At 37.9% G+C, this 25,831-nt stretch overlaps 2 protein-coding genes and 1 long non-coding RNA gene across 4 annotated transcripts in view; 2 read left to right on the top strand and 1 right to left on the bottom strand.

Moving 5' to 3' along the window:
* LOC117237196 lies at positions 1-24,889 on the top strand. Its single transcript, XM_033500941.1, has 2 exons — positions 1-475; positions 24,512-24,889. Exons 1-2 carry the CDS (start codon positions 344-346, stop codon positions 24,887-24,889), a joined length of 510 nt encoding a protein of 169 aa, XP_033356832.1. The 5' UTR covers positions 1-343.
* LOC117237199 lies at positions 3,854-6,325 on the bottom strand. Of its 2 annotated transcripts, XR_004493960.1 has the most exons (4): positions 5,838-6,325; positions 5,390-5,465; positions 5,200-5,308; positions 3,854-5,077 (listed from the first exon to the last, which is right to left on the bottom strand). It is a non-coding gene; the product is annotated as an uncharacterized LOC117237199 (long non-coding RNA). The 2 variants fall into 2 exon arrangements; XR_004493959.1 differs by having other exon boundaries at positions 3,854-5,308.
* LOC117237193 (transcription factor kayak) overlaps positions 24,561-25,831 on the top strand; it is a 10,642-nt gene continuing 9,371 nt past the window's right edge. The window contains exon 1 of the mRNA XM_033500938.1: positions 24,561-25,035. Within this exon, the coding sequence (XP_033356829.1) occupies positions 24,967-25,035 (69 nt within the window). The 5' untranslated portion in view covers positions 24,561-24,966. The remainder of the gene's footprint in view (positions 25,036-25,831) is intronic.

Raw genomic sequence — 25,831 nt, forward strand, 5'->3', positions numbered from 1 at the left:
GTGACGTCATACTTGTTCGTGGAGCCTCGGCGTGTAAAGAAAGAGCGTGTCCAGGCAGATCGTTGAGCTAAGGATTGAACGTGCGCGAAGCTCGAGGTATTCCCCCACGGTATGAGTCATCGCGCGCAGTTTCACACAGTTTCGGGCAAAGGAACCTGCGATTCGTGTGTGCTGCTTTCGAGTTCTCCGTAACGAGGATCTTGAGCATCCCTACAGACGATCAAGAGAATAGATCCTTTCATAATAGAGGTTATAAAACCGCCGCGAACCCAATCGTCGACTTTTCCTTTCGCACTAAGGAAATACGACCAGGTAAAACCCGTTGCGCATCGACGACGTAAATATGAAGCTCGACGTGTCGGACGTGCTTTACGACAGCTCGAGCGTGTCCAGCGACAGCGGGACGTCACAAAGCTCCCGCGTCAGCCATGATTTTCTCGCCAGCATCGCGAATTCGACCATACTACCTAGCAACGTAAGTACCGGTTAAATACTCTCCTTTCTACATAGCTAGAAAATGTTAAAAGAAGTAGATTTCTCCACGTAAATATGGCAACTTATGCAATCCTTAAGGTGTACGCTTATGTGTACGCGCGCTCGTACTTACGTATGTCTGATAAACAGCGTTCACGTGATTGGTCGAACGACGAATTTCTTTGAAATAAGTTATATAGTTGAATAGTAACAACATAGCGAATAAAAGTGTAGCAAACACATTATGTAACATAGTGACTTCCTCGAATGATTAAGCATTATTCAAAATAATTTAGTTGATTGTTGGCGATAGACCCGTAACTTATGGAGGAAACGGCCTTGTTAACTTTTCTGAAAAACACGTTCGCGTGTCCTGTCGAAACCTGACGATCTCGAAAAAAAATTATCGCATGTAGGTATTTTGAGTATTGTAAACACGATGAATTCGCCGATTTCGCGGAAGAAATTGATTCGTTGGAAATCAAAGCATAAGCGGAATACTTCTGTATTATCTGTGTACCTCTTTCGATTTCCAAAGATTGATTGTTTCCTTGATAGAACAGATTCGATTGAAAATTAAAGATAAGAAAGCAAACTCATATGGTACCATCGGCTGATAAAAATTCTCGATTAATTAGGAACGTACTTTACAATCTCTGAACGGTGCTATAGCCGTCCCGTCACACGAAGATGGTACACTTGGTACACACACCGAGATCTAAATTTATAAATCGCGTGGCGTCATCGCTATATAAACTGTTCAACGTAAAAACATGATTTTCAATTTTCGTAATTTCCGTTCGCTAGTTTGCAATAGCGATAAGAATCGTCTCGTAAATAGAACACAAATGATATTCGTACACGACAATAATAGCAATTTTTATGTCCATTCAGCAAGATGTGCATATTCAGATAAACAGCTTTCGTTCTTCTCCCAGCTGGCTAGGTACCCATTTAAGGCACACGCTACGTGTGTAAGTATCGCCAATAAACTTCCGAGTTACTATAGAATTAGCCAATGAAATGTTGTCTTATATATTGTCGTCCATTCACTGATCTCTACAAATGAATGGCTGCTATTGCAATACGGGAGCGTAACTGAATTGTTTGTCTGAACAAAATCATAGTCTTTTTTCTTTTCTATTGATATGTAATTATTTTAAAGAAGTCGCAATTATAGAATAAAGTAATTTTCGCACTATTTCAGTCCAAAAATTACAAATATCATCATAATATTACATATTACCATAACAAAGCAGTATTAATTCTTTTATAAAAAAAAAATTGTGTTTTTAGTTAAACATAAAATTAACTAGATCGACTAATTCTTATCCTACGCCGAGTAAAACAGGTTCCAGCATGAAACAGTACGAATACATTGACGTAGAATACTTTTATAGGCACGAACGATTACGTTAATTTCCATTTTCTTTCCCTTGCGTCACTCTTGGCAATAGAGGCGCGTATAAAAATTACGCGCGTTTTCCATGTTACATAAAACATTCATGTAAACAAGAAAAGCAAGGTATAATGCGGAAAAATATATATAATAAGGCAAGGTGGCGATACGATATAATCCTTAAATAAAAAGATCGTAATATATTTCATGTCCCTGACTTTCGTCGAGGGTTGGACGCGCGCCCTCGTCCAATTCCCCGTTTCACCCTACGTATAAATTCTGTGGTAGACGATGGTATTGATCTAGCATTTCCACTGGCATGGCTTCTGTTGTCCCCAACAGCTGTTTTATAAAGAAACCCGTACACGCTCGGGTTGTGATAGCGCGCGGTCATTTAAAAACACGCGCTACTGCATCGACATGCACAAACACGTGAACGTCGATCCCAAACACATGTAAAAGAACAACTATAGATCGTAGTGTATATTGCGCAGCATTAATATTATGAACAGATAGCCGATCGAGCTGCCAGCTGTTGTCACCTAATTATCTCTGTCGCCATTAGCGATAGGGTTCAGACGGTGAAATCGACCGATAAAATGCAAATAGTCATTCCGGAGAGACATTTGCGAGCTCTACCAAGGAAACTTTGCGCTACAACGTATGAAATATAATTCCGTTTACTGAGTTCGGGGAAAAAGGCTTCCTGCGTTGTTCCGTAAAAGGTCGACATACATGGCGGCCATGTTGAAATATTAGGTAGGAGAAAAAAAATCTGTACAATTTATAGAGTATTGTGATTAAGACGAGAGAAACTCGTGTTTTAATCAGGGCTCGTAGGATTTATCTTTTATTCCTTGCTGTTAGGTATTGTTCGAAATCAAAGAAGGTCAGATTTGTCAGGCTAGCCCATGGGCGGCGACCATTTTTCGGGCAGTAGTCTTAGGGAGAAAGTAAGTATGTACATATCTGTCAATGGCCTAGATAAGCTCAGCTAGTAGAACACTGTCACCGTATCACTATCTATATGCGTAATCTTTTTCTACATATTAAACCCTTATTTTTAAATATTTACTTCATAATGGAAGATTTTTCAATTTTCTTTGAAGAGCTGTTTATCGACAAATCGTCGATTAAAATTTCCTTCAAAAGAAGCCATAAAACGGTGAAATATCCTCGTCCAAAGGATTATCTGCTACGAACGCATCCAAGTATTCTTAGAACTCAAAGCTTTCGATTAGTCGGTGGAACGTGATGCGCGGGAATCGGTAAGCATTTGATCGGCAGCAAAGTCACGGAGGCATAATCTTGTTTCCTGGTGTTTCCCCCGTCCATTGTATCTCCTTTTATTCCCGATAGAGAATGCTCGGCGTTCGTGTTTTATCCGTGGCTAGAGTAAAAGCATGCGGATCCTTTGACACGTATATAAGAAGAAGAAGAAGACGAAGAATCGACTGATTCATGGCGGTGTTTCTGATTGCCTATTCCTCTTTGTTCCCTTAAATATTCAAAATACCGTCGTTGTCTTGTGTTTTGAGCACAACGAGTTTTCCCCATACAAAGGCCGATCAAGGCTTCCGCCTTTCCCTCGTATGATTTTCGGTGACTATTGTTATGCCACGCGTGCAGCTTGCGCCGATCTTTTGGTTTACCCACAAACATTCGATTAACCCCGCTGCTTCGGCCGCGTGCTCATTAAAATGTCTCTTTGTTCGCCGGGAGAACAAAGCCGCGATCCATTCGCGACGTCGATCTTCGGTTTTCTACTCCTTTGTGTCGTCGATGGTAAACGTTGCCGTAAGCGAGGTCATCGATTCTTCTTACTACGTGATTGACACGATTCACCGAGAATTGTCTTTAGTCTGTTAACCAGGTTGTGTACTAATCAGAAGCTTGTGTAATTAAAAAATTAAAAATTAATAAAAATATATAGATTCCACTTAGGTAGGTTTAATGTGATGTGAAGACCACATAAAAAAATGATTTTCTGTTTACCTCGAACGCTTTTATCAGAGGTGGTCTACAAGGGACAATTCAACATCAAAGAATCTCCACCTACGATAAATAAAGCTAATTCCATTAAAATAACATTCATCTAGAATTAGTTAGATTAGTCCTATTGTAGTAGGTGGTTTACGATGTCTTCATAAAAATTGTTTTTTTCGATGGAGCGAGGACCTGAAAACAATTAAAAGACTATTTTAACGTTCGTCATAAGCAACTTGTATGTCTATGAATCACACTTTGTTGACACACTGCGCCTTTTGCCTGGAAAACTTTTCACCAAAGCAGAGTTATGCATCTATTAGGATTTGTATATACCGACGATACGCCTTAAGGAGTCGATAATGGTTTTACGTCCTCAGCTGGTCAAAGGGCTACTTTCGCCCCGTTAAACTGTCGCACGTGGGACTACTTAAAGGCGCAATACATGATTATAAATCACAATGTCTGCTTCTTGGAGCTTAGTTCGAGACATACCTATTCGAACGACAATACCAATAGCATTCTTATTTATACACGGAATTTGCAGAAAGGTTACGAAACACGTGAAGATTGGTAACCATTTATTCTTATTTTAAAACCGAACATTTTTTTATTTTTTGACGTCTGTAATGGAGAATGTAACAGGTTTCGAAAAGATAAAACTAGACCTGTAGCTACGTTCTAGAAGAAGATTTTCATTTTTCCTTTTTTATTAAATAAGTATTTTAGAAATAACATTTCTCAAGTTATGATTCGTATAAGATAACATAAAAGAAAAGAGTCTAAGTTTACCAGATAAATTTCTAAAAAGAAGAAAAATACAGTAATAAAAAAATTTTATTGGCGTCTAACTCGAACGCGGCATGTTTTTGCGATAATATTTATAGCCTTTTTCCCATGCATCTTGCACACGGTAGCTCTGGCCACGTGTACTACTGTTTTCTCTTTTTAATTCGTGTACAAAGTGCGTTCACACGTACGTTGAACGTTGCTCCGAACCGACGCAGTTTGAGCCGAGTTCGTTGTACGTGTGTTTGTAACGAATATACGTATATCGAAATAAGAACAAAGAACCGTGCATGCACGAGGGAATTCCCGGTACCGAAATAGTAAGAAACGAAGTAGCGCGTGTGACAAACGATCTCGCATAAGTGACGACCACTCAACGTCGCGATAAGTTTACCAATTTTTGTTATTCTGCGATTCTCGAATCTGGAACTATAATAAAACCATGTATTTGGGATAAGAAATTGATATATTACGTCGTAATATGTTAAACGTGTAAAAACAAGGAGAAATAGCAACTGCGAAAAGTCGAGCCTTGAGCTTGTTGTACTTACAATATAGTTACGGAGCAAATCCCCCCTGAGTAATTCCTTGACATATTTCCACCGCTGTCATACATTGTGTCGAGCTGTTACACTTCGCATATTCTTCGCAATGTCGTTTCTGAAAGTGAGAAAACTGCGGTAATTATCGTTTTTAACTATTTATGCGCGTATCTTATTTACTAATGTATCAACTCGTTACCTTGTTATGTCTGATTCGTAGTGCAGATTACGGTTCATCTTTGTAATGGTAATATATACATGTTACTTAGGTATTTCTATAAAAAGCATGTTATATAGGGAAACAGATGCACGCATACGATACATTTATACATATTTCTGACATATAATTAAGGATCAAAAGATAAATATATTACATTAGAATATCACTACTTTCAAACGTTTCAATATTTTAAATCCATCATACAATTAAATGTAATTCAAAGCGCATGCACGGGCCGCTCGAAATATCGTAACGCAGCAACTTGTTAAGACATTTTGAAACACTACTTTAAGCTGTCTTAGTACATACGATAAACATAAAGCAGGGTATGTAATGTAAGGATGTAAACCATTAAGTAAGACGAAAATCTTTCTGTTCGACTATTCGTTTCTCGAAATTATGCAAGTTAACGAGCTCACGTAATTACCTGGAAAAGGGGTTCTAGTTCTCAGTGGTGCGTTCCCTGATTCCGTGGAAATCGTCGCGATAGGAAGCCTCGGTGTAGACGAACACGTTGATTGGTCGCGCGCTATCGCACGAATCAGCAATCAAGATGGCGATGACGTCACGCGGTGGTTGCTCGACGCTGATTGGTGGGGGATAGAGCGGCTCTCTTTCTATATAGTTTCCAAGTTACACTGGCGGGCTCAGTTGAGATACGTAAGCAACACGCGCTAGTAGGTTTCAATACATAGCAAGTCCGGTATTGCGTGATTGAACTTGTACGTGACAGTGACGAAAAGACAACCGGCGAGCATTCGTACGTGTCATTCTTCAACAAACGTTTAGTGGTACTTTGAACAGAACGTGATATCGGTGAACAGAAAGAAGGTGACCATTAGTTAGTGTTCTTGCCTCACGTTGAACGCGTATTTCTTGTAGAGGTGTAATTTTTTTAGAGTCGGAACCGGCGACTCTTCCTTTTTTTCCCGTAGTGAAGTTTTGAAAGCGAAACGCGCTCACAGATGACGCAACGTGTACCGAGCGCAGGCTTTGACGACACCATTATCGAAGATCACAATTACACCATGTTTTCCATGTATCCGCCGAATTCTAACCTATGTGACCCGTGGCAATCTAACAAATTGGATGCATTTACAGTAAGAGAAATTATTTTATATTAATAATTTATTTTTTTATAAATATTTTGTTATATGTATAAAAGATTGAATCGTTGGTTTGGTAGAAGAGTGATACATTTCAAAGGTCGCTATCTACGTACCAGGATGGAAGTGTCACAATTGCTAACAATAAGAATAATATCATGATTCGAAATTCCGTCTTAATCTCTTTTTTGCAGTATTTGATATATATACAGTGACTGCAAAAAGTATTTATTATAGCATTTGTATTATATTTAGCCTGATAGTCTCGAAATTGGATTTAGTTTTACGTTATTACAACATTTACTTGCTAATATCATGTTCTATTTCAACCTTGCTAATTTAAACCAATTCCCCAAAAAAATTGCTTTTCTCGTTTGTTTTAAATCTCTAGTAAAGTTCTAGTAAATACTATTGTTATAATTAGAAACGTTTCACATAAATAAAACGTGGGAAACACTCGAATATGTTTTATGGTAGTACGAGCATCGATTGTGTGTACGTTTGGTCAAATGTCACGGTCAAAGGTCAATCGATTTTGTCGAACTAGAGTTATCCCTGAACTTAGTTGTCATTCACAGTAGTAATTTTACCTTCGTTATTATCGGAAGAAATTTATTGTCATTATTTGTTTAACACATTGAGTGTTATATTGTGAATTATCTTTTTCGAACAAAAAACGGCAAAGTTAGGAAGCAAAATTTAAACGTTGAAGGTAGGAACGAAATGGTAATTAAAAATTAAGTACAGAAGTGGACAGCGTTGTACGATGTTAGTGCAAAATTAATCCGATAAATGTGGGCGTGCTGATAGTGACATTTTGCTCAAAATTTCTAAGAAGTGTCGTTATCCCCTGAAACCCTTGATCGTCTCACCTGTCGAATTTTTAGGTTACTAAGAAACTTTCGCTTCTCCGAATACACGTACCTACAATTTTTGTTTTTCAAAACAAATTATTTATCGGTTACTCGAAAATATTTCTCTTTTATTCTCAAAATATATGTATAATATTTGTTTTATTTTTGCCTAAATTTTTTATTTTATTTTTCAAAGTAATAAAGTAAAACATTAATTATTCAACTACATATTTAGCAATGAGAATATTTTTTCTTTCGCAACTTAGTCAATAATCTTTAGATTTTGAGGGATTTTGATTTCTAATAAACTATTGTTAATATGTATCGTTTATTAAAAAGACAGTATTTACGGAAAATTTGATTTAAGTCTAATAATTATTAGTAAAACTAGGAAAAATAAATTCCAAACTTTGGTATAGGTCGTGTGTTTACCGTAATGAGATTCTCATTTAGATAATAGACGAAGGCCATAGAAGCGTTTATTACAAGCAATTATTTGAAGTGTATTTGAGGTACTTTTGAGTCATGAGTAACTATATGTTGTCGCTAGAATCCTTTATCTGTTCCTAGGAATCGTGCCTAAACTATTAGCCAAAAATATCTTTAAGGAAACATTCGGCACACCTTTACTTATACCACAATAAGCTTAGTTTCGGAAAAACAGATTGTGAGGTTATTTTATTAATTGTGAAGCAATATTTCGAACGATCTTCGTTAGACAACACATTATTCTTATCGCATGAAATAAATTATCAAGGAAACACCCATTAGAATAATTATCTTATTCATTCAAATACCTACGCAATAATTTAGAAATTCGCACAGAATACCATTGTATCGCGTATACAATTTCTCTCAAACCTGTTACATCTATTCGATTGTGTCATTGAACCTAAGTGGATTGTCTTGGAAGAAAAGTCTCATCCCCACCGATAAAATTTTAGCATTCTTTGTGCACATGATACCGAAGGAAAACAGTTAAATCTGACAGGAAGCCCGGAGTTAACGCTCGTTAACCCACCAATTAGAGGGTTTAGTTAAACGAAGGCAGGGTTAAGTTTAGCGAGAGCAATATAAACGGGTCATAAGGCAAGAGGTGTCATCCTGTCTCTTAGCCTCGCAACTAAGACGTTTGTTCTCAGCGTTGTAGTTCTTCGTCACATACACAGATACGTTATCTAAGCATTATCACAGAGAAAGCTATCGAGTACTATGAAAAGATAGCTCTTATCTCTTCACGACTATTATTTCTTTTTTTGTAATTTTTTATTAGATAAAATTTGGATTTCCTTATCGATAAGAAAATGGTTGAATGTGCTTTGTAGAAGTCGTTTGGTTTAAATAAATTTTAATTCGTTGTACAGTAGCCTCAGTCTAAAAATTCTTTAACACATTTTTAACAAATAGTCTCCACTACTAGTGGGAATATTGGCAAATGGCAGATGATGGTTATTCGTAATCAAAATCATTCAAGGTACGTCTGGAACATCGTGTGCTCTGTATTTCAGCGGCAAAGGTAGATTTTCTGTTTCGCACAACCTATAATGTATCTGATTGGTAATTAAACGAAGTTTTAACATTAGGAATTGAAACTCGGTTAATGTAAAATGAGAGCTACTTAATGTAACATGAAACAGGATAAGGGAAAAGGAAAAGTGGCTTAAACGACTATATTCTTACAGCGTTCTTCATTCTTTCCTCGTTCATCGGCTGTTATGGAGAAGGAGAAAAAGGACGTCTGATGATCGTCGAGGCGTTCATTAAGAGACGAAGCAACGCCCATACAGGAATTTGCATGAAAATGCGCAAAAAGCGGAAGTTGTCGGTTTTTATTTTCGGACGGCTTACCTCAGTTCCGCGACGCGTATACGCGGAGATGAGTCATCGGGGTCTCGTGTAGTTTAACCAGCGATTTATGAATGAAAATCCGCGCACGTGTCGCGTGCCTGGCTCCCAGTGCCGCGACACGCGAGATCGCCCTCCATTATTATTCGCGACGCCTCGTAAACATGTCGATTATGCTGCATCGCTCCCGCAAGACATCATCCGGTACCAGGAAAAACGTTTAGAGATACGATTTCTCGTAAATACGTGATACGGCTACGTTTCTGTCGCGGCGATTCTAACCATATTCTCCGTTTCTTTCCTTCATCTTTTTCTGTTTCGTTGTTCAACCTCTTGGCGCTACCGAGAATTATTATCCAACTGCGCTCTACAATAATACCAGGCAGATCAAATCCGGTATCGTTTGGTTTTAACATCAATGCAGTTAAGAGGTGTAATCTAGTTGAAATCGAGTTCGCTCAAAATAACTTGTACGGGTGATTTAGTACGAACAAGTGGTTAATATTTGTTTAAGCATTCGAGTCATTTATTTAGAATTTCTTTATTTGGATTTCGATTTTTATTCCTACAATATGCTATAGTCGAATAGTCTCCTTGATACGAATCTGATCAGTAAGTGCGGATGTTGCTAGATTTATAGAAAATTTAAAGGTGCAAAAATTTGTAGAACGTGCATGTCGTAAAACAAATATGTAAAATATCCGAGGTGAAGCGGTTAGTGAGTAACATGAAACTCCACTTAGACTGCATTGCTCTAAATATATTTGCAATCATTATGTTACGAACGTACGTAAACATACGCGGTCTATTGAGTCGGGAAAGAAGAGAGATTCGTAACAAATCCACTGTATTATTACAAAACCATCGACAGATTCTTTTCCTCGCTCAAATTAACAGATAAAAGAAATCGCGTGGAAGAAATGTCTGCATTGCGAAACCGCGTTTAATGCGCCAAGCAAAAACGTGGTTTCGCAACACAGATCCAGCGTATTGTAGAAGCAAATTGCTCGAACCTGCCTTAGAAACTCGAACTTCGTAGGTTTCGTATGATTTTCACGATACTATGATCGTGGATTTTTATTATCTTTTTTTTCCTCCTTTTTCTTTTCTTTTTTTTTTTTTTTTATTACCTTTTTGTTCACGTGGATAGCGAGACGGTAATCCGGTGTAGTCGACCTCGAAAGGAGGTCGATTCCACGGAAAGATATCTTGCGTATGAGTGACGTCAATACGTTAACACTTTCCCCTTGAGAATGCCTCGAATGGATGGGGGATCTCTTCGATTTCAACGTCTCCACCTTCGACGTCCATCTACCTGTCCCGGGTTTTTCCCCTCGATTGCGAAATCTTCGATAGATTAGAGGCGATTTCGATGTTTCTTACGTTGTATCTGTTTTCTTTTTTACATCGCACGCCAACGGTTTTCTTTTTCCTCTGACGCAGGATGATTAATGAGTGGGAGCATTAGCTGACTAAAGTGCAGATGTTTTGAGTGATCAACGTCGATTTTTAGAATCTCATAATTGCGATGGAATTTTAGTTTGGATGTTCTATTTTGAACGAATCTTTCTGCAAAGAATTTTTGTGGTAATTTTTTTGGTAATTAGGAGAAGTTTTGTTTTGTTTGGAATTTCTATTGGCAATTGTTTATCAAAGATATGGCGTGGTAATAGAAATAGGATCATACACGATTTTCAAAAATTTACTTCGCTGTATTTTAATTTACTTCCATGTCGTTTCTCTGTATTTTAATATACGGAGCGCATCGGTGCAACTTCTGGGCGATTCGTATCTCATTCGTGGACGTGTATGAAGGAAGAAGCTTCACGTTTAATAATACCGTTACATTATCTTATTTTCCATTCCAAACATCGTGACAAACTCCACCTTAGTCACTCTGATTTAATATTCCCCGAGTTTCAAACCCTATTCAGTTTGTCCTTCGAGGAACTGGCACCGTATCGTCCTATCGCCGAAAAGATTCAAAGATTTACGTTCATATTCTATTGTTTCCACATCAAGATCCGTCCGTTCCGTAAAATATTTAACATACGCATCGGAGTCGTTTTTGTCGCGCGAGGAACGCATAGGCTCACAAAAGATATTATAATGGAACTCTTCTAGAAATCTTTTATGAACGTATATATCATGTGTGTTATACGAAACATTTTGAAATTTTATTGCTGCTATTACTATCGTGTTTACATTGATAAAGTTTGTAACCAATCCGGTAATGCAAGATGTTTATCGAAAGTATTTAAACAGCCAATTATCCATTATGTTAATAAGCCTCGACATTCAATTTGACCAAAGAATGCTATTCATACTTTAGATTAATTTTTTACTAAATACGTATATACAAGTTTATAATAAATACATATTTGTAATTTCTACATACAGTTTCGGATTGGTTTCAAATTTAAAATTTGAGAGTGTGGAAGTAGGAAGAATGCTCATAATGTGAAATAATACATAAAATATCCAAAGTATGGTGCTTTTTATAATAGTATAGTAATATATAATTTAGTTATAAAATATAACTATAAATAATAATTGAATATAATTTATATATAATTCAGTAGATACACCAATTTTCTACCAAACTTCTATTTCTATAAATACATTCTGGAGAATATGAATTTGTAGAAATCTTCCCAGTTTAATGACAGTCGTGTCTCGTTGTAGTGGTAATGAAATTTCATGATGTTTCGTATATCACATACAATATGGTCACAAAAGTTCAAATACTTTCGTGAGCCAGTGTAGATATGTATTATGTGAAAAAGAACGTGCGTAGATACATATCACGTGCACCCATCTGTCGTGTGACCCTTCTTGAAATTGATTTGCTGGCATAAAAGAAGAAACGAAGTCTTCTTATTCACAGCTGCATTCTTCGTGATGCTCGGGTAAACGAAGGAATCAGGGCGGCCTCTAAGCTTCGTACGCTGGTTATAATTCAAAAAGACTTCGTCTCCTTTCCATCTGATGGTATGATAAAGTGGTCTACCTATTCACAGGGTGATGCTCGCCCCTATAAAAGGCGCTGTCTCGTTTAAAAGGTCATGGAACCCAGCGAGCCCTTTTGGGTCTCTGCTGATACGTGGGACGAGAGTGTATCCAATTTCGTGAAACTATTATGACCGTGACGGTCCGAAGTCTTGTTGAACGTCGACAAAAAGGACGTGGGTGCTTTAAATGCGGTACTATACCGAGTAGTTCATTATGGGCTAATGTGTTTTGGAGTTAAACATTGCTATCTGAATGGGTAGAGCTTGAATGTTTGGGTGAATGCTTGTTTTGTTAGATAAAACGGAAGTTTAATTTTTTACTGTTAGTTAATTGTTTATATAAGAAGGTTTTTTTCAATGGGTCTCCGTTTATTTAATTATAGAGCGAAGTGGAACTTTCCTATTAAATGAAATGTTCAAACAGTTTATAAATTGTACGAATTCCGATCAACCACACGAAACTTGGATTCTAAATTATAAATTCATACATATTTGCGAATTATTCAAACCCATCACAGAACTCACCGTACAAAATTGTTCATTCAAAATTCAAATAAAATTCCCGTAGTCAGCATGACTCAGCGAAATTACGAAATGAAAAGAGCTACATTTCTATATCGAAGAATCTGCCAAACGGACCAAACCGCAACGGAATCCATTAAAACTAATTAGCTCGTTCTTTGTTCGCGTGGAAAAACGCGGTGTCGCGTGAGAAGGTCGTTGAAATAGTATGAACCGAGGAAAGTGGAACGGTTTAAAAGGATGAAAGATATGGATGGGAAAAGATGTGCGTGTGGAGGTCCACACGTAGCCCGGCATTATGCGCGCGATTATGTAGGTATTCTCATCGGAGAACGCCGAAGTGCAACCAGTCGGAAATGCCTGAACGATTGCGTCACTGGTCAGGAATTCACGGACCGTTCTGCCCTCGGAGCGTTTTCTTTTACGCCCGTGTTCCTTTTTTCCCCCCTTACGATCGCGTTGCCGTCCTCCTCGTACTCTCCGTCCTTCGTCCTTAACGTCCTCACGACGTGCGCGTGCGTAACATTATCCCGCTGACCGTTCTTTGACTTTGTGTACATGTAAGCGGCAGGCGAATTAGCGCGGTAAAAGGGTAGCCATTTTGTGTAAGTAGTTGAGGAAGATGGTGAAGATGGAGTACAGATGAAGTTACTTAACCTTCTTCTTTTTTTCCTTTCTTTTATCTCTAGGGAGAGTAAAATTGCAACTCCCGAGGGATAATGATAGGTATAATAGGTATGGTTTCTATCTTTAATTAGATCTTTTACTTTGACTTTTTGCGATTTTAGTGTAATTTTAAAAGTTGCTTATTTCGTTTTAATCGAAGCATCAATTCAGAAGGTATCTACGTTGGATACTTTTCTTGTTTTCTTAATTTACGTATACCTTCGAATATTGAATCATTTTTTTATTTATTTAATTTGAGCATAATTTCAGAAAAATATATATATGTCGGAGTAAGGTTGGAATCTCCGACATATATATCTCTAATTTTGTCAATTCGAGCTTTATCAATTCAACTTTATCGAGCAAATTAAAGTTTTCATCTAATAATGCTGTTCTTACTATTTGAACATTGAATTAATAAAGGCTCGAGTGCGGTGCATTACAGGCGAGCAACCTTGCAATTATCGAACTATTCCTCGCGTGATCACGAGCCACTTTTCTGCTAAATCATTCAAAATGTTGTACTTGGATTTAACAACTATACCAGCCATTGTAATAAGAACGTTGAAGAGCCTTGTCTCGTCGCTGAATCAGCGATTCTTGAGAAATTTGAACCTAGATGATAAACATTAGGAAATTCCGCAAAAGTCAAGCAGAAATGTGAGCGAATTTGATATTTCGCTAAAATTTTTAATGTAATTGCAAGTTTTGCCTAGAAAGTAGCAATTATGTACCGATGAATATAAGTTAATGAATCATTCTTGGCGAAAAGTAGGCGATTAAACATCTTTGAGGATGAATCGTCAGTTTCGCAAGAATCGTTATTCTGCGTCACGAGAGATCGATTACATGATTGCCGGATAAAGACGACATTAACACTTACAAATTGAGAATGGGGCTTAATCCTTTGGATGCATTTATCTCGTGACAAATCGTTCCATATCGTACTGTTATTAATGTTACGTACTGTTAAAGATTTAGAAAAAAGAATTAATATTTAATTGAAGAAATTTATAAAAGTTCAACAATAAATAATTTTGTATGACAACGATAAAATGATACGACAATAATAGATCTTTTTCTTCTGAAGAAGAACTTTAACTTCTCGAGTACTGCCTTTGGTAATATTATTCATCCATATTTGTTAAATGATAATATACAAGTTTCACTTGTACAGTGTTACATAGCTTTTTAAAATGTTGTATATGTAATGTAAGTACGAGTTAGAATTTTGAGGTTATCTTCCATAGTATGCATATCTTTTGAAAGGACACGGCCCACTTCCGGAGGTACAATTTTGGTAATCGTGAAGAGATAAAAGTTTTTTTGCCCAAAAATTACATTTCGATATAGCTTGACAAATTGATTTTACAAAATAATACGCAGTATGGCTTAAAAAAAATTGAATATCTATATACAAGTGTTCCGTGTCAGCGCGTTTTTCTATAATTTAACGAACTCTCTTAAAAGGTTAAAGATCTATCGTTTTAGTTTTTTCACAATGTAACCCTTCTTATCATCCAGTTTCATAATTGAAATACAGAAAGACGAAACACACCAAAAGAACGTTCTATAGCAACTTTATTAACGATCAACGATAGAACTGACCTATATGAAGCACATCCGTAAAAGCGATTCTCATTACCGCGATAAAACTAGTACGATATCATGTGAACGCGAGCACGAATAAGGACAGGGACGTGACGTGCAGGGAATTTCCAAAATTACCCCGGGAAAGCCCGTTCTCCGTCGTGTCGTTCACCTCTGAACGTAAAGCACGCTCTTGAGGGACCACCATCGCATCGTTTCTTGCTTCTCATTCTTCGGCTTTGTCCGGAGTGCGGTGCTAAAAACAGTCAGTCAGAGCACTTTGTTCTTATCTACGTCGTTTTATCGACTACTGACAGACCAGTCCAAGTACTTTGTGCCGTATAACGAATGTGATACATGGTGTTTGTCAAGGGCATGCGGAAGGAACGTCGCGTGGATTCTTCGTGTTCTGGATACAGTAAAACGTCGATTATTCAGGCTTTTGATTTACCAGGCTCTTTTAATAGTAGAAATATACTTTTCGCTATATTCGAACTTCTAGTTAACTCGTGTTACATCCATTGGGTCATTTGCGATCGGATACAGTTGTTTCGTAAGAATACGATTCTAATATAATTCTAGCCATAGAATCTAGAAAATACAATTCTATAAATCTGTAATATAATTTTAACAAAGTATTTATAGAAAATATGATTCTGTACATTTGTAATCTTTGTAATTTTATTTGTAAAATAATGTAATCCTAGCTGAAGCACCTAGCAAACATAATTCTATAAATCTCTATAATATCTCCCCGTTATAATGAAAGAACCTAAGAAATATAATTCTAAGTCCCTTCGTGCGTTCTCGCATAATGAATTGTTTCAAACGTAGATTCAAGCGTGTTTGTTTGAGAAACGATTGTAAAGGGTGCGCGTTACTCGTGGAAAAGGCGGCGTGCGACCAACAACGAAGCACTGTTCTCAATGGTAATCGTTAATCGAGACTCAGGAAAGGCCAGACTTCAATTAAGAGCCCTAGATGCTGTCTGAAGAGAGGCTGGCTACGTTGGGCCGGACTTAAATGAGACGTGAAAGAAGAGTATGCAGCTTTATGGCTTGGCTTTTGCATTTTACATTTTTCTACGTGTGCACCTATCTGTATACGCTTGATGGAAAGTTAGCAAATTTTATGGATCATTGGGGTATAATTAAGTCGAGTACATTAGATCATTAAATCGTTGTACCTTAAACGTCGATTTTAGAACAGAAAATTATTCGAATTTTATCGCCTTCGTACTGTGGAATACAGAAAAGATAGAACAATTAGATTTAACTTATTTCTTGTCAAAAATTATAGTCTACACAATGTTTGTTATGTAAATGTTGAGATATAAAGGAAACTTTTATGTAATCGGAAAGAAAACAGTTTATCAGAATGTAATAAATACTTCAATTTCATTAAACTTTACAAAATTGTAGTGATTTGGGTATGTTAAATTTGGCTGTGTGATAAGTAGGTCTATGAAAGAAATAACGGCGGAACAGAATATTATATAAATTCCTGAAATTCTTTCATAATTATCAGATATTATGCGTTAGTATCAAATATTAAACTAGAGCAACGCTGACGACATGAGTTAATATATTTTAATTATATGCTTTTAATTAAATTATATGTAATTTTAATTATATGCTTTCAATTAAATTATATATAATTTTAATTATATCCTTTTAATTAAATTATATATATCTCTATATAATTTTAGTTGTATTTCATTTCATAATATATTAACATTTTGGTCGCTATCGTTACAGTTTTTTATGAAAACACCACTGATTCCCTAGAGGAAGATTTACCACAGGAACGGTTTACCATACGGAAGCCATCCACAGGCTTCCACCAACAAGATAACCGACTTAAGAAACCGATCTTGGAAATGAATAATCCCCTCTTTCTTGTGTAGGACACGATGTTAAACACAATTCTAGTATATTTAGTATACTCTAGTGAAGTTTAGTGAAAACGTTTACTTGCACAACTATATAGATACGAGGAAGAAAAATGATATTTCTGTTTCGGTAAAACTTCTCGGAACGCGATCGCGTCACGTGTGTCTTTCGAGCGGGACTTTCAAGGCGATGGAAAGTATCGACGAAAAATAACGGTCCCAGGAGCGATAAAAATCGAGCCGGCGATGTTCTATATTTATGGAATAATTCGTAGAAGTCGCGTTTTAAACCGGAAGAGGTCCTCGAGTATGACGCAACGACACGTGCTCGATTTCGATTTTCCTGGTACGATGATTCTGTGACTTGTGCTATCGAATCCTCGTGACTCATACGCAGTCGGCGCCTATTTAGTAATCAGATGTCTGCGGACGCTGTTAATACATGCGCGTATGTACTTGATGCATTTATGTAAATCCCGTGGATCGTTCGCGTAGTCTATCGATGTCGATCGATCGAGTCTTTTCCTAGCATGATGAAAGGGGCCACGTGACTTGAAAGCGATAGCCATTCGCGTTCCTTTTATGCCGTTCGGAAAAATCCCGAGATTTCCGCTTTCGATAACGACGAGCGCTGTTGATATGTCTCTTGCGATATGGTTAATATACTTTGATATTTAATACGTCTAAAACGTTTAGTCTTGTCGCATAAATATTACACAATATATTATTACATATATTTATTTTTTATCTATTGGTCCCAATTTTATTCGATTTATGATAATTATATACATAAATATACGTATATATTTTAATATTACAAAGGAGAAACCTGTGTTACGCAAGATACGATTCCGACAATCGAACTCTAGCTGTCGCGCTGAAACTTTACTCTCGTGAGGTACTCGGAAATGCCAAGTATTCCTGAACGGCTACACTTCCCCGAAATTCCCCCCCAAAAAAAACCTTGAAACACGATGGCTTAGCGTGATTGAAAGATTTCTGCGATTTCTCCCCGTGTTTGAGAGAGAACCATCTCTCGATCGCGTTTCGGTGGCCGGAATGAAGTCATCTCTTATCCCGGCTAATGCAACCTCTTCCCTCGTGTGGCTGTAGTCTCTTTTTCTGTGTTTTTATCCACGAGGATTCTCTCGTCTCTCCTTCGGGTGTTTCACGTGCACTTGTGTTGCTGGCGTATCCTCTCGAGAAAAGAGTCGAGCATATCCGAAGATAGCCGAAGCTGCGAGGCCGAGCCCGACCAGGCGACCATGTGGTGATAGCGCGATGACAGAAGCAGTAGAAGCACTGTCAGTGTCATTACGACTGCCGTTGCGCGCGGTTGTTCAGCGAAGTTTCGTACGCGTCTCTCTTTTCCTCGTTATCTTCTTTTTTCTCTCGACGATTTCAATGAACGCTGGCATTCCCTTAATCTCGTAACGATTCTTCGAATTCAAGAGTTCAAATCGAAATCGATTTCACAGAATAATCGACGTTGTTCTGTCTGTAAACGAGAAATTGTTTCTGTACATCGACTGCGTTATTTTAGTACGCATAGTCGATATAGATTTCGTGAACAGGCACGAGGTCGCGAGGAGCCGAGGATTCGAGGTGAGTTCACGCTTTTAAAAATTCATTGCCATTTTTGGTGCGTTTACCAGTGGTCAACTTTTTAAGCGTGTCCTGCAAGCGTGACAGCCGTAACGTTACGTTATTGTTGATGCACGCAAGGAACGATTATGAATTCCGCGATAAGAGCTCGAGGCTAAATGACAAAAAGCGAAAGAAAAAGAATCGCGGACCCGATCGTGGATTCGAAGTATTTATAGACATCGAACAAAGGATGGTAGCTGGATATTTTCTTTTCTAATAGCATCGTTATCTTGTTTCCTGGCTGATAGCCGGTGCCTGTGCTTTTTGTTTTCTTTCGCTCGATGCACTTTAGACTCGTCACAGTTGGCTTCGTGCACGTGCCTCTTCCCACGTACATATAAGTAAGCTTTCACGAATCGGCTAGTAGTCGGGACTCGAACTCGAAACCTTGACGTCCCGAGTCGATAATGTTCCCGGAAATACCGTACGTGTTTCCCTTTCGTAATTACCGAATAACGCGTAAACGTCGTTTTAACGGTCTCACGCGATTTTATTTTCGCTATTTTACTATAGATAGCGTATCTTGATATACGTATGTATATCACGAACTATGTATATATATTGTAATAAATCCTATGTTCTATTCTCTATACAATTGTATTCTATCAGTAAAATAATTTGCAACATAAGCTATTAAAAAGTACTAATATATTATATTATCTTATATGCGATACATTATATGTCAACTAACTATATTAAAAGTATTAACATTTCAACATCTTATCGATAATATACAAATACCGAGATAAATGCGTGAGTCATTTGAAAATTTGTATAGAATTTGTTATAATGTTTTGCAAATATTTATGCGATCGAGTAACACTATAAAAATACCTATCCCATTTCCCTATCTTTTCGATAGGAACCAACGAGTGTCTACAGTCTACAGCATAGAAAATGAACTTGTTCGTTATGTAACTTACATGGTATAGCACACAACGGTAAAAAAGCGTAACAAACGGGGAAAGTTGTGAGCGCGCAGTCGATCGCCGCGTGTTATCGTGTTTACATTCTTTGTTCTTTGTCCAGAGCTGACGGTGCATCGATGTTTGCGCCGGATCGCGCTTTTTAGCGTCCGCTTCCTCTAACGTTTCTATATGTGTCGGATTGTCGGGGGAGAGATATATTCCTCACTGCAAACGGTCCGATTTTTCACGAGCTTTCCATTAGCCTCGGTTAAATTTAAACGCCTCGACCACTCGTTCTCTTCGTTATGGAAAATTTCTATCTAATTTTTAATCTGTTAACTAGGAAAGACGTAACTGGTGTTGATAATCTCCTGGGTATAATATTATGTTTATGTAAGGATTTTTAACGGTCTATTTTTGTTAATAATGTATCATATCATATCATACATTTACAGGCATTAAAATCGACCCAATTACAATTGATTTGTCTTCGCGTACTTCTAATTTCGTGATTATAGAAACTTCCGATTAAAGAGCGACTCGGTTAATAGATCAAGTTGATATCTGTAATTGCGTTATTCTTGCGCTACTAATTGGATATTGTAGCATGTAGTTCAGATTCGTGGCACTGATTAGGCCACGTATGCATTTATGTAGTCGTCTAAAACAAGATGATGCTCTTTTGAGATTTTTCTTTCCTAAATTTTACTTATTTGTTAATGTGTATGTGTATATGTATATATATAAAAAAGCTAGTGTATTATAATTTTTATAATGAAAATAGAAACACGATAAATGGATTGTTTTAGTTAATTCATGGGAATTACGTTCAAATAGTGGAAAACTTACATTTGTAAGTTATATTTTGCATATTCGTATGTAGATAACTTCTGGTTTTAGAATTCCGTGTAATTTGCGCATAGTATTACTATTGTTTCCCTATCGAGCTCGTAGATGAAGAACAGCGAGGCAAACGGAATAAATGATTAGAAAATTATTCCACTATTAAGTTTTCTGTTTCCGAAGAGGACTGGCATATAGGAGATTGTGATTCGAGACGAGTACCCAGAGCAAAGAGTTTCCTAACCTCTACGCGGAATTATTCTTCTCGCTTCTTTTCATGTATCGTTTCCTTATATGAGAACGTGAAACGAGAAACTAGTTTTGCATATTTTGCATTGCATAAGTGAATCAACAACATTTTAACTTCAGTTAAATTTAGATTTCAATCTAAATTTGAACTTGCAATTGAATTTTGGAATTTGAACATATGCTTGAATTCCTAGATTCGAATATGAATCTGAATTTTAAAAGTTGAATTTCATTTCGAATTCGTGCTTTCAAATCTAAATTCAGTTTAAACGATTGAAGTCTTTTGAATCGAGCGTGTTGTAATGTGTTCTTCTTTCTTTCCTTTTTTTTTTTCTTTTTTTAACATTTAGAAAGGACTCGAAAAGTAAAAACGATTTCCTTTGTTATCCAAGGCCGCGTGTCCATGTCGTGCAGCAGTCTGCCATGTCTTTTTTTCGTTTCGTACCACGATAACGCCTCTCGGTCCGCGTACCAACGACGTAATTGCGTTATTATTTACCACGTAATAGCAACCGTCGCGTAACGGCCACGCAGAACGAGAGAAAAAAAGAAACATGTCCGTGCACATACGCCGGGAACATAGCAATAACGAACGATAGATTATGCGAAACACGTAACAATTGGTCCATCGAAGGGGGATTAAAACATGATTAGAAATTGGAACGCATTCTCAACCATATATGTAAGAAATGTTATTTACACGTTCGATTAAGCTAGATAATTGCATCCGTATCGTTGTATACGAACTATCGCGTATTTTATTCTATCTGCGCTGTTTCGTATTGTTGGTGCTTATCGCTCATTGGTCGTCTACCAGATAGCATAGAGAATAATAGAGAGAAACTACGAGATTAAACAAATTATCGTTAGATTGCGTTACTAGCAAACGTAATGCGGAGAAATCGTTCTTCCGCCGAAACCTGTAATTAGCCGGGGAAAAAATAACGATAACTACATTGTTCAATCGTAGAAGAATCGCCGTCGCAATTTGTTTGGCCGGGAACGCGTCCTTGAGTCGCCCACGGAGCTGAGTTGAGCGCTCGGATGATCTTGGCCTGACATTTCAATGCCCTCCGCAGAAAGGTTTTCGTGGAAAAATCGTTGCTCCGTCCGTTATGTCCCGACCGCTTGTGCACCGTGTTCATTTTGTTTTGAGACGCCACGTGCGAGAGCGTTTCGGTCTCATCGTCGCATAATTAACCAATGTAAACGTGCCTTGCAGCATCTGATCGTGAAAACAAAAAAGCGAAATAGAATTCAGAACAGATACCAAAGATCGCTCAGGCACACGTTATGTTTACCACCTTGTACCGGTTTTACAATGGATCTCTATGTTATTACGTAAATCAAAAATATCCATTTGAGAAAAGATATCGTCAGTCGGTAATAATCGATGCAAATGGACCTTTGATTAGTCAATCTTTGACCACGATCTTCTTACGCAAAATCAAATCGTTTCCTATTTGTTGCGCGTCTAGTTTGACTAGATGAAACATCTAGTTAATGTAAAATTGTATTGAAATGAGGTAGACGATCTCACGGAACGTTCGATGCAAATTTGTCGTTCCGGCGAACAGTCGAACGGTTCAGATCCGCTAGTTTCCCGTTAATTGGACGCCCTCCGTGTTCTTATCGGGGCCGGGAAATATGCTGGCAGTTCCTGGAATTTGAAATTGACGCGTGGGCGGAAGGGAAGGCATTGAGGTATCCGAGGAGGGTTGCTATAGTTAGATTAATATGGATAATAGGTTATAACGAAGAGCTCAGTGTATTTCGCGGAAATGTTTATTTCTGCAAAAATTTTATTCATCTCGACAAAAATCTATTACCATTTTTCAAGTCATTCAATTATTTCGGAATATTTATTTTCATAGATCAAAAGATAAATATTTTTAAGCTGGTGTTTTTAATGCTACTTTTGAAGAGTCAACTAGAAGAAATGTTTTCGTTACACGATGATCTCTATTTATGGGTAACATAATAAGATACTACGGGCAGTGTTGCATGGTGTTTTGTGTTTAAAAATTCCGAGCACTACTGGCTGATAAAACACCGGAGATTGTTTATTGAAATCTGGCTGGCACACATGTTTTCGTATCAAGTCGCGGAGATAAGCTGGTTTTGAATGTCCATCTCGTGTTCACGAGCCACTTCGTGACTGGCTGGGACACGTTTATTTCCGAATGACGCAAAAGAGAACAGGTTTTCCGCTACCGCGTAGCGGGTAGCGTATTCTAATTATCGTCATCTCTCTTCTCCTCCTCGCGTGGTCACGACAGACGCGTTAAAATACTCCTTTTAAATAACCAGTCGACTTGCTTTGTCGTAAACAGTAACTGCTAATCGCCATATTTTCACCAACGTCACAGAAAAATACCACCAATAACACGACGGAAATGACGAATACATTCACATTTCGACATTTTAATCGTCGTGATAATCGTCGTTGATGTAGTCCCAGACGCTTGTCAGGTGACCATGCGCACAAACATATTTTCAGAACTAAAGGAAAAAGCTGCGGCTATGGTGGCGCTGTGTACGCATCTTTAACGAAGCGATGTATACGAAGGAAGCCACATCCTGGAAACGATTCACGCGATAAACGATAATATCGTCCAAACATGCGTTTCACTATCGCATCCAACCAATTCCAATATAACGAGTAAAAAGCTTATTCCGGGAAATCTTACTTAACAGAGATTACATTATGAAGTCGAGGAATCGATTGGTTCGATGAAACAACTGGTGTGAAATTTTCGTGAAGTTTTCGGGATCGGAATGTTTCTCGGTTAGGTCGAGAATTCTACGAAGAGACCTCTTGGCCCCTTTCCAAGACGACGAATCGCGGGGAGGCCGGCGTCGACGACAAACGACGCTCCACAGGTGTTTAAACTTAGAACTCGGGTTAATTAAGATCCTCCAGGCGGACGCGCAATTGGGAATTTCGGAGATGCTGGGAAAAGCCACTGCTCTACTGCGAATAAGCTCTCAAGTATCAGCTGGTATTTGGTGTTACGGCTGTTTTCAATTTGTTTCGTGCTCGCGAGTATTAACTTGTCTGTTGGTAACGCCATTAACTAACTTCAAACCTAATAACGTATCCAAAGTGATAAAATTTTATGTTACTGATTATACCTTATTCTAATTTTATATATCAGTAATATATCAGTACATTTTACCCTAATTCTATATGTATGTTACTAATGATATTTTATTCATAAAATAAAGTTAATTCGAATATTTGTATTTTTAGAAGGGATATGCAAATTTCTTAGACCATTAGCGATTTCAAAGATAGCGTGTGCCGATACTTGATATTTTCGCAGTTAGTAAAGGTTTCGTCGCATTAGTATAAATCTTTTGGAACGCAGTGGCTACAGATAAATCGGTAGGAGCGTTAAGTTGGAAACTTCGGACCATTACGCGATTCCGAAAGAATGTCACTGTTGGCGAGCGGGGAACAATGGAGAAAGTCGTAAAGGCACCCCTTTCTTATCTCTTCGGTCATAAACTTTGGCTACACACTTGCATTAACTACCAAAGGCTTGTCTTCGAACACTTTCACGAGTCATAAAACGCTATGGACATAAATATGATATTTAAAGGGAAAAATTAAAATCCAACGACGGGGATTTGAACCCGGGTCTCTAACTTGGTAGGCAACTCCAATATCAACCGAATCATTCAGTTCTGATAGTCTTGGCTAAAAAATTAGTTTGTAAAAAAGTTCTTAGAAAATAGTTTCATTAAATTATCTATAAAATAACCTAATTTAATCCGTTCTGAATTTTTGAAAAATTATTTTTATTTAGCTACATACGGGAAATAACGAGAAAGCTCATCAATAGCATGTTGCAGATTTAAAGAAGGGCGCGGAAATCTCTCCCACCTTTTTCTCGTCTGGCTCTCTCTTTCTCGTCGTCTCTTTCTGTCAAGCGCACATACTCGAAATTCGAAGGTTATTTTTAGATTAGGTTTCCTCGTCGCGTATGGCCACGAAGAGCAGAACGGCATCGGCAGGCTCAGTGTAAGAGAGGCGTCGGTGGAGGACGCAGTGGTGACGAACTCTTTCGAGAAGTGAGAAGAAGAGCGTGTACGAGGGAGGAGAATCGAGAGTGTAAAACAGAACAGAGGGAGAAAGAGATTGAGGGGAGGGGAGGCGCACACCGACGTCCAAACGATCTCTCACGAACGAACGATCGACTGAAATTACTTTTTTCTTACATTAAGCCCCTAGATTCTTTTTCGTTAACCCTCCACGAAAACGAGTTCGCTCGTACTTTCCTTTCGACCCTGCTTCCTGTATTCCCTATAAAAACGTCTCCCTTTCCTTCTCCTCTCACGTGATTTTTTATTAATTTTATTTATTTATTTCTATCGACGACGAAACGAATAACTGAACGAATTAACCGATACCACGAACTATGGCAGCCACCGCCATGGATCCAGTCGACATAGCTAATATCCTCGCGCAGGAACTGCTTTATCAGCAGGTAATCCCCATACATGTTGCAGATTTTTACAAAATCTTCCACTTTTATTCTTTCATACTGTACGACGTAAAATTGTTCTCAATGTTTTGGGGGGCAAACCGTTTTTCGTCGAAAAACTAGTAACAATGTCTAAGATATAGGATTTACAATGATTAGTGTGGTTTTAACCCTAACCTAACATAGACACATAACCTATCTAGCGCTGTCAAGCATATGCTGTTTTTGTTTACGACCAAACAAATGACGGTGTCATTAAGCGAGACTTGTTGAAGCAGCTGCTAGATTTATTTTGAAAGAGACGGATACTCGACTAAAGCTGTATCTTCTATCCTACACCAGTAAATAGATCCAGGCATTAAACAGTCGCTACCGCGTTCGGGTCCACATGTCCTCTAAGTAGGAAGCTTGAGAAAAATCTAGAAACATTGAAATCGTGTACTTAGTTAAGTCATATATCGTGACAGACTTAAAACCATACGAGTTGTCTCGCTGTTTAGAAACTTGTCGCGATAAGAGAAGCGCGTGTATTTAACCGCATAGAGGGGAAAAAGAGTCTGTTTAATTCACAAACGGTCAGGCCGCGTGTGAAAGCAGCGAGTCTAAATTTAGAAAATCGCTTAAAAGATGGTACAATACGCTTTTGAACGGATCTACTAGAGGATAACGTGTCTACTGCCTATCGTTGTCGGATAGATCACGTTCGATTACATTGTTTCTTCTTACAAAGTAGCATTCTGTTTGAAGAAAACAGTCTAATGTCTAAAGGACCTCGAGGGGCTTCGAAAGCAACCGTCTA

This window comes from Bombus vosnesenskii, unplaced genomic scaffold (genome assembly GCF_011952255.1).
Source record: "Bombus vosnesenskii isolate JDL3184/JDL3185 unplaced genomic scaffold, Bvos_JDL3184-5_v1.1 scf7180000013361, whole genome shotgun sequence".
In the NCBI taxonomy this organism is placed as follows: domain Eukaryota; kingdom Metazoa; phylum Arthropoda; class Insecta; order Hymenoptera; family Apidae; genus Bombus; species Bombus vosnesenskii.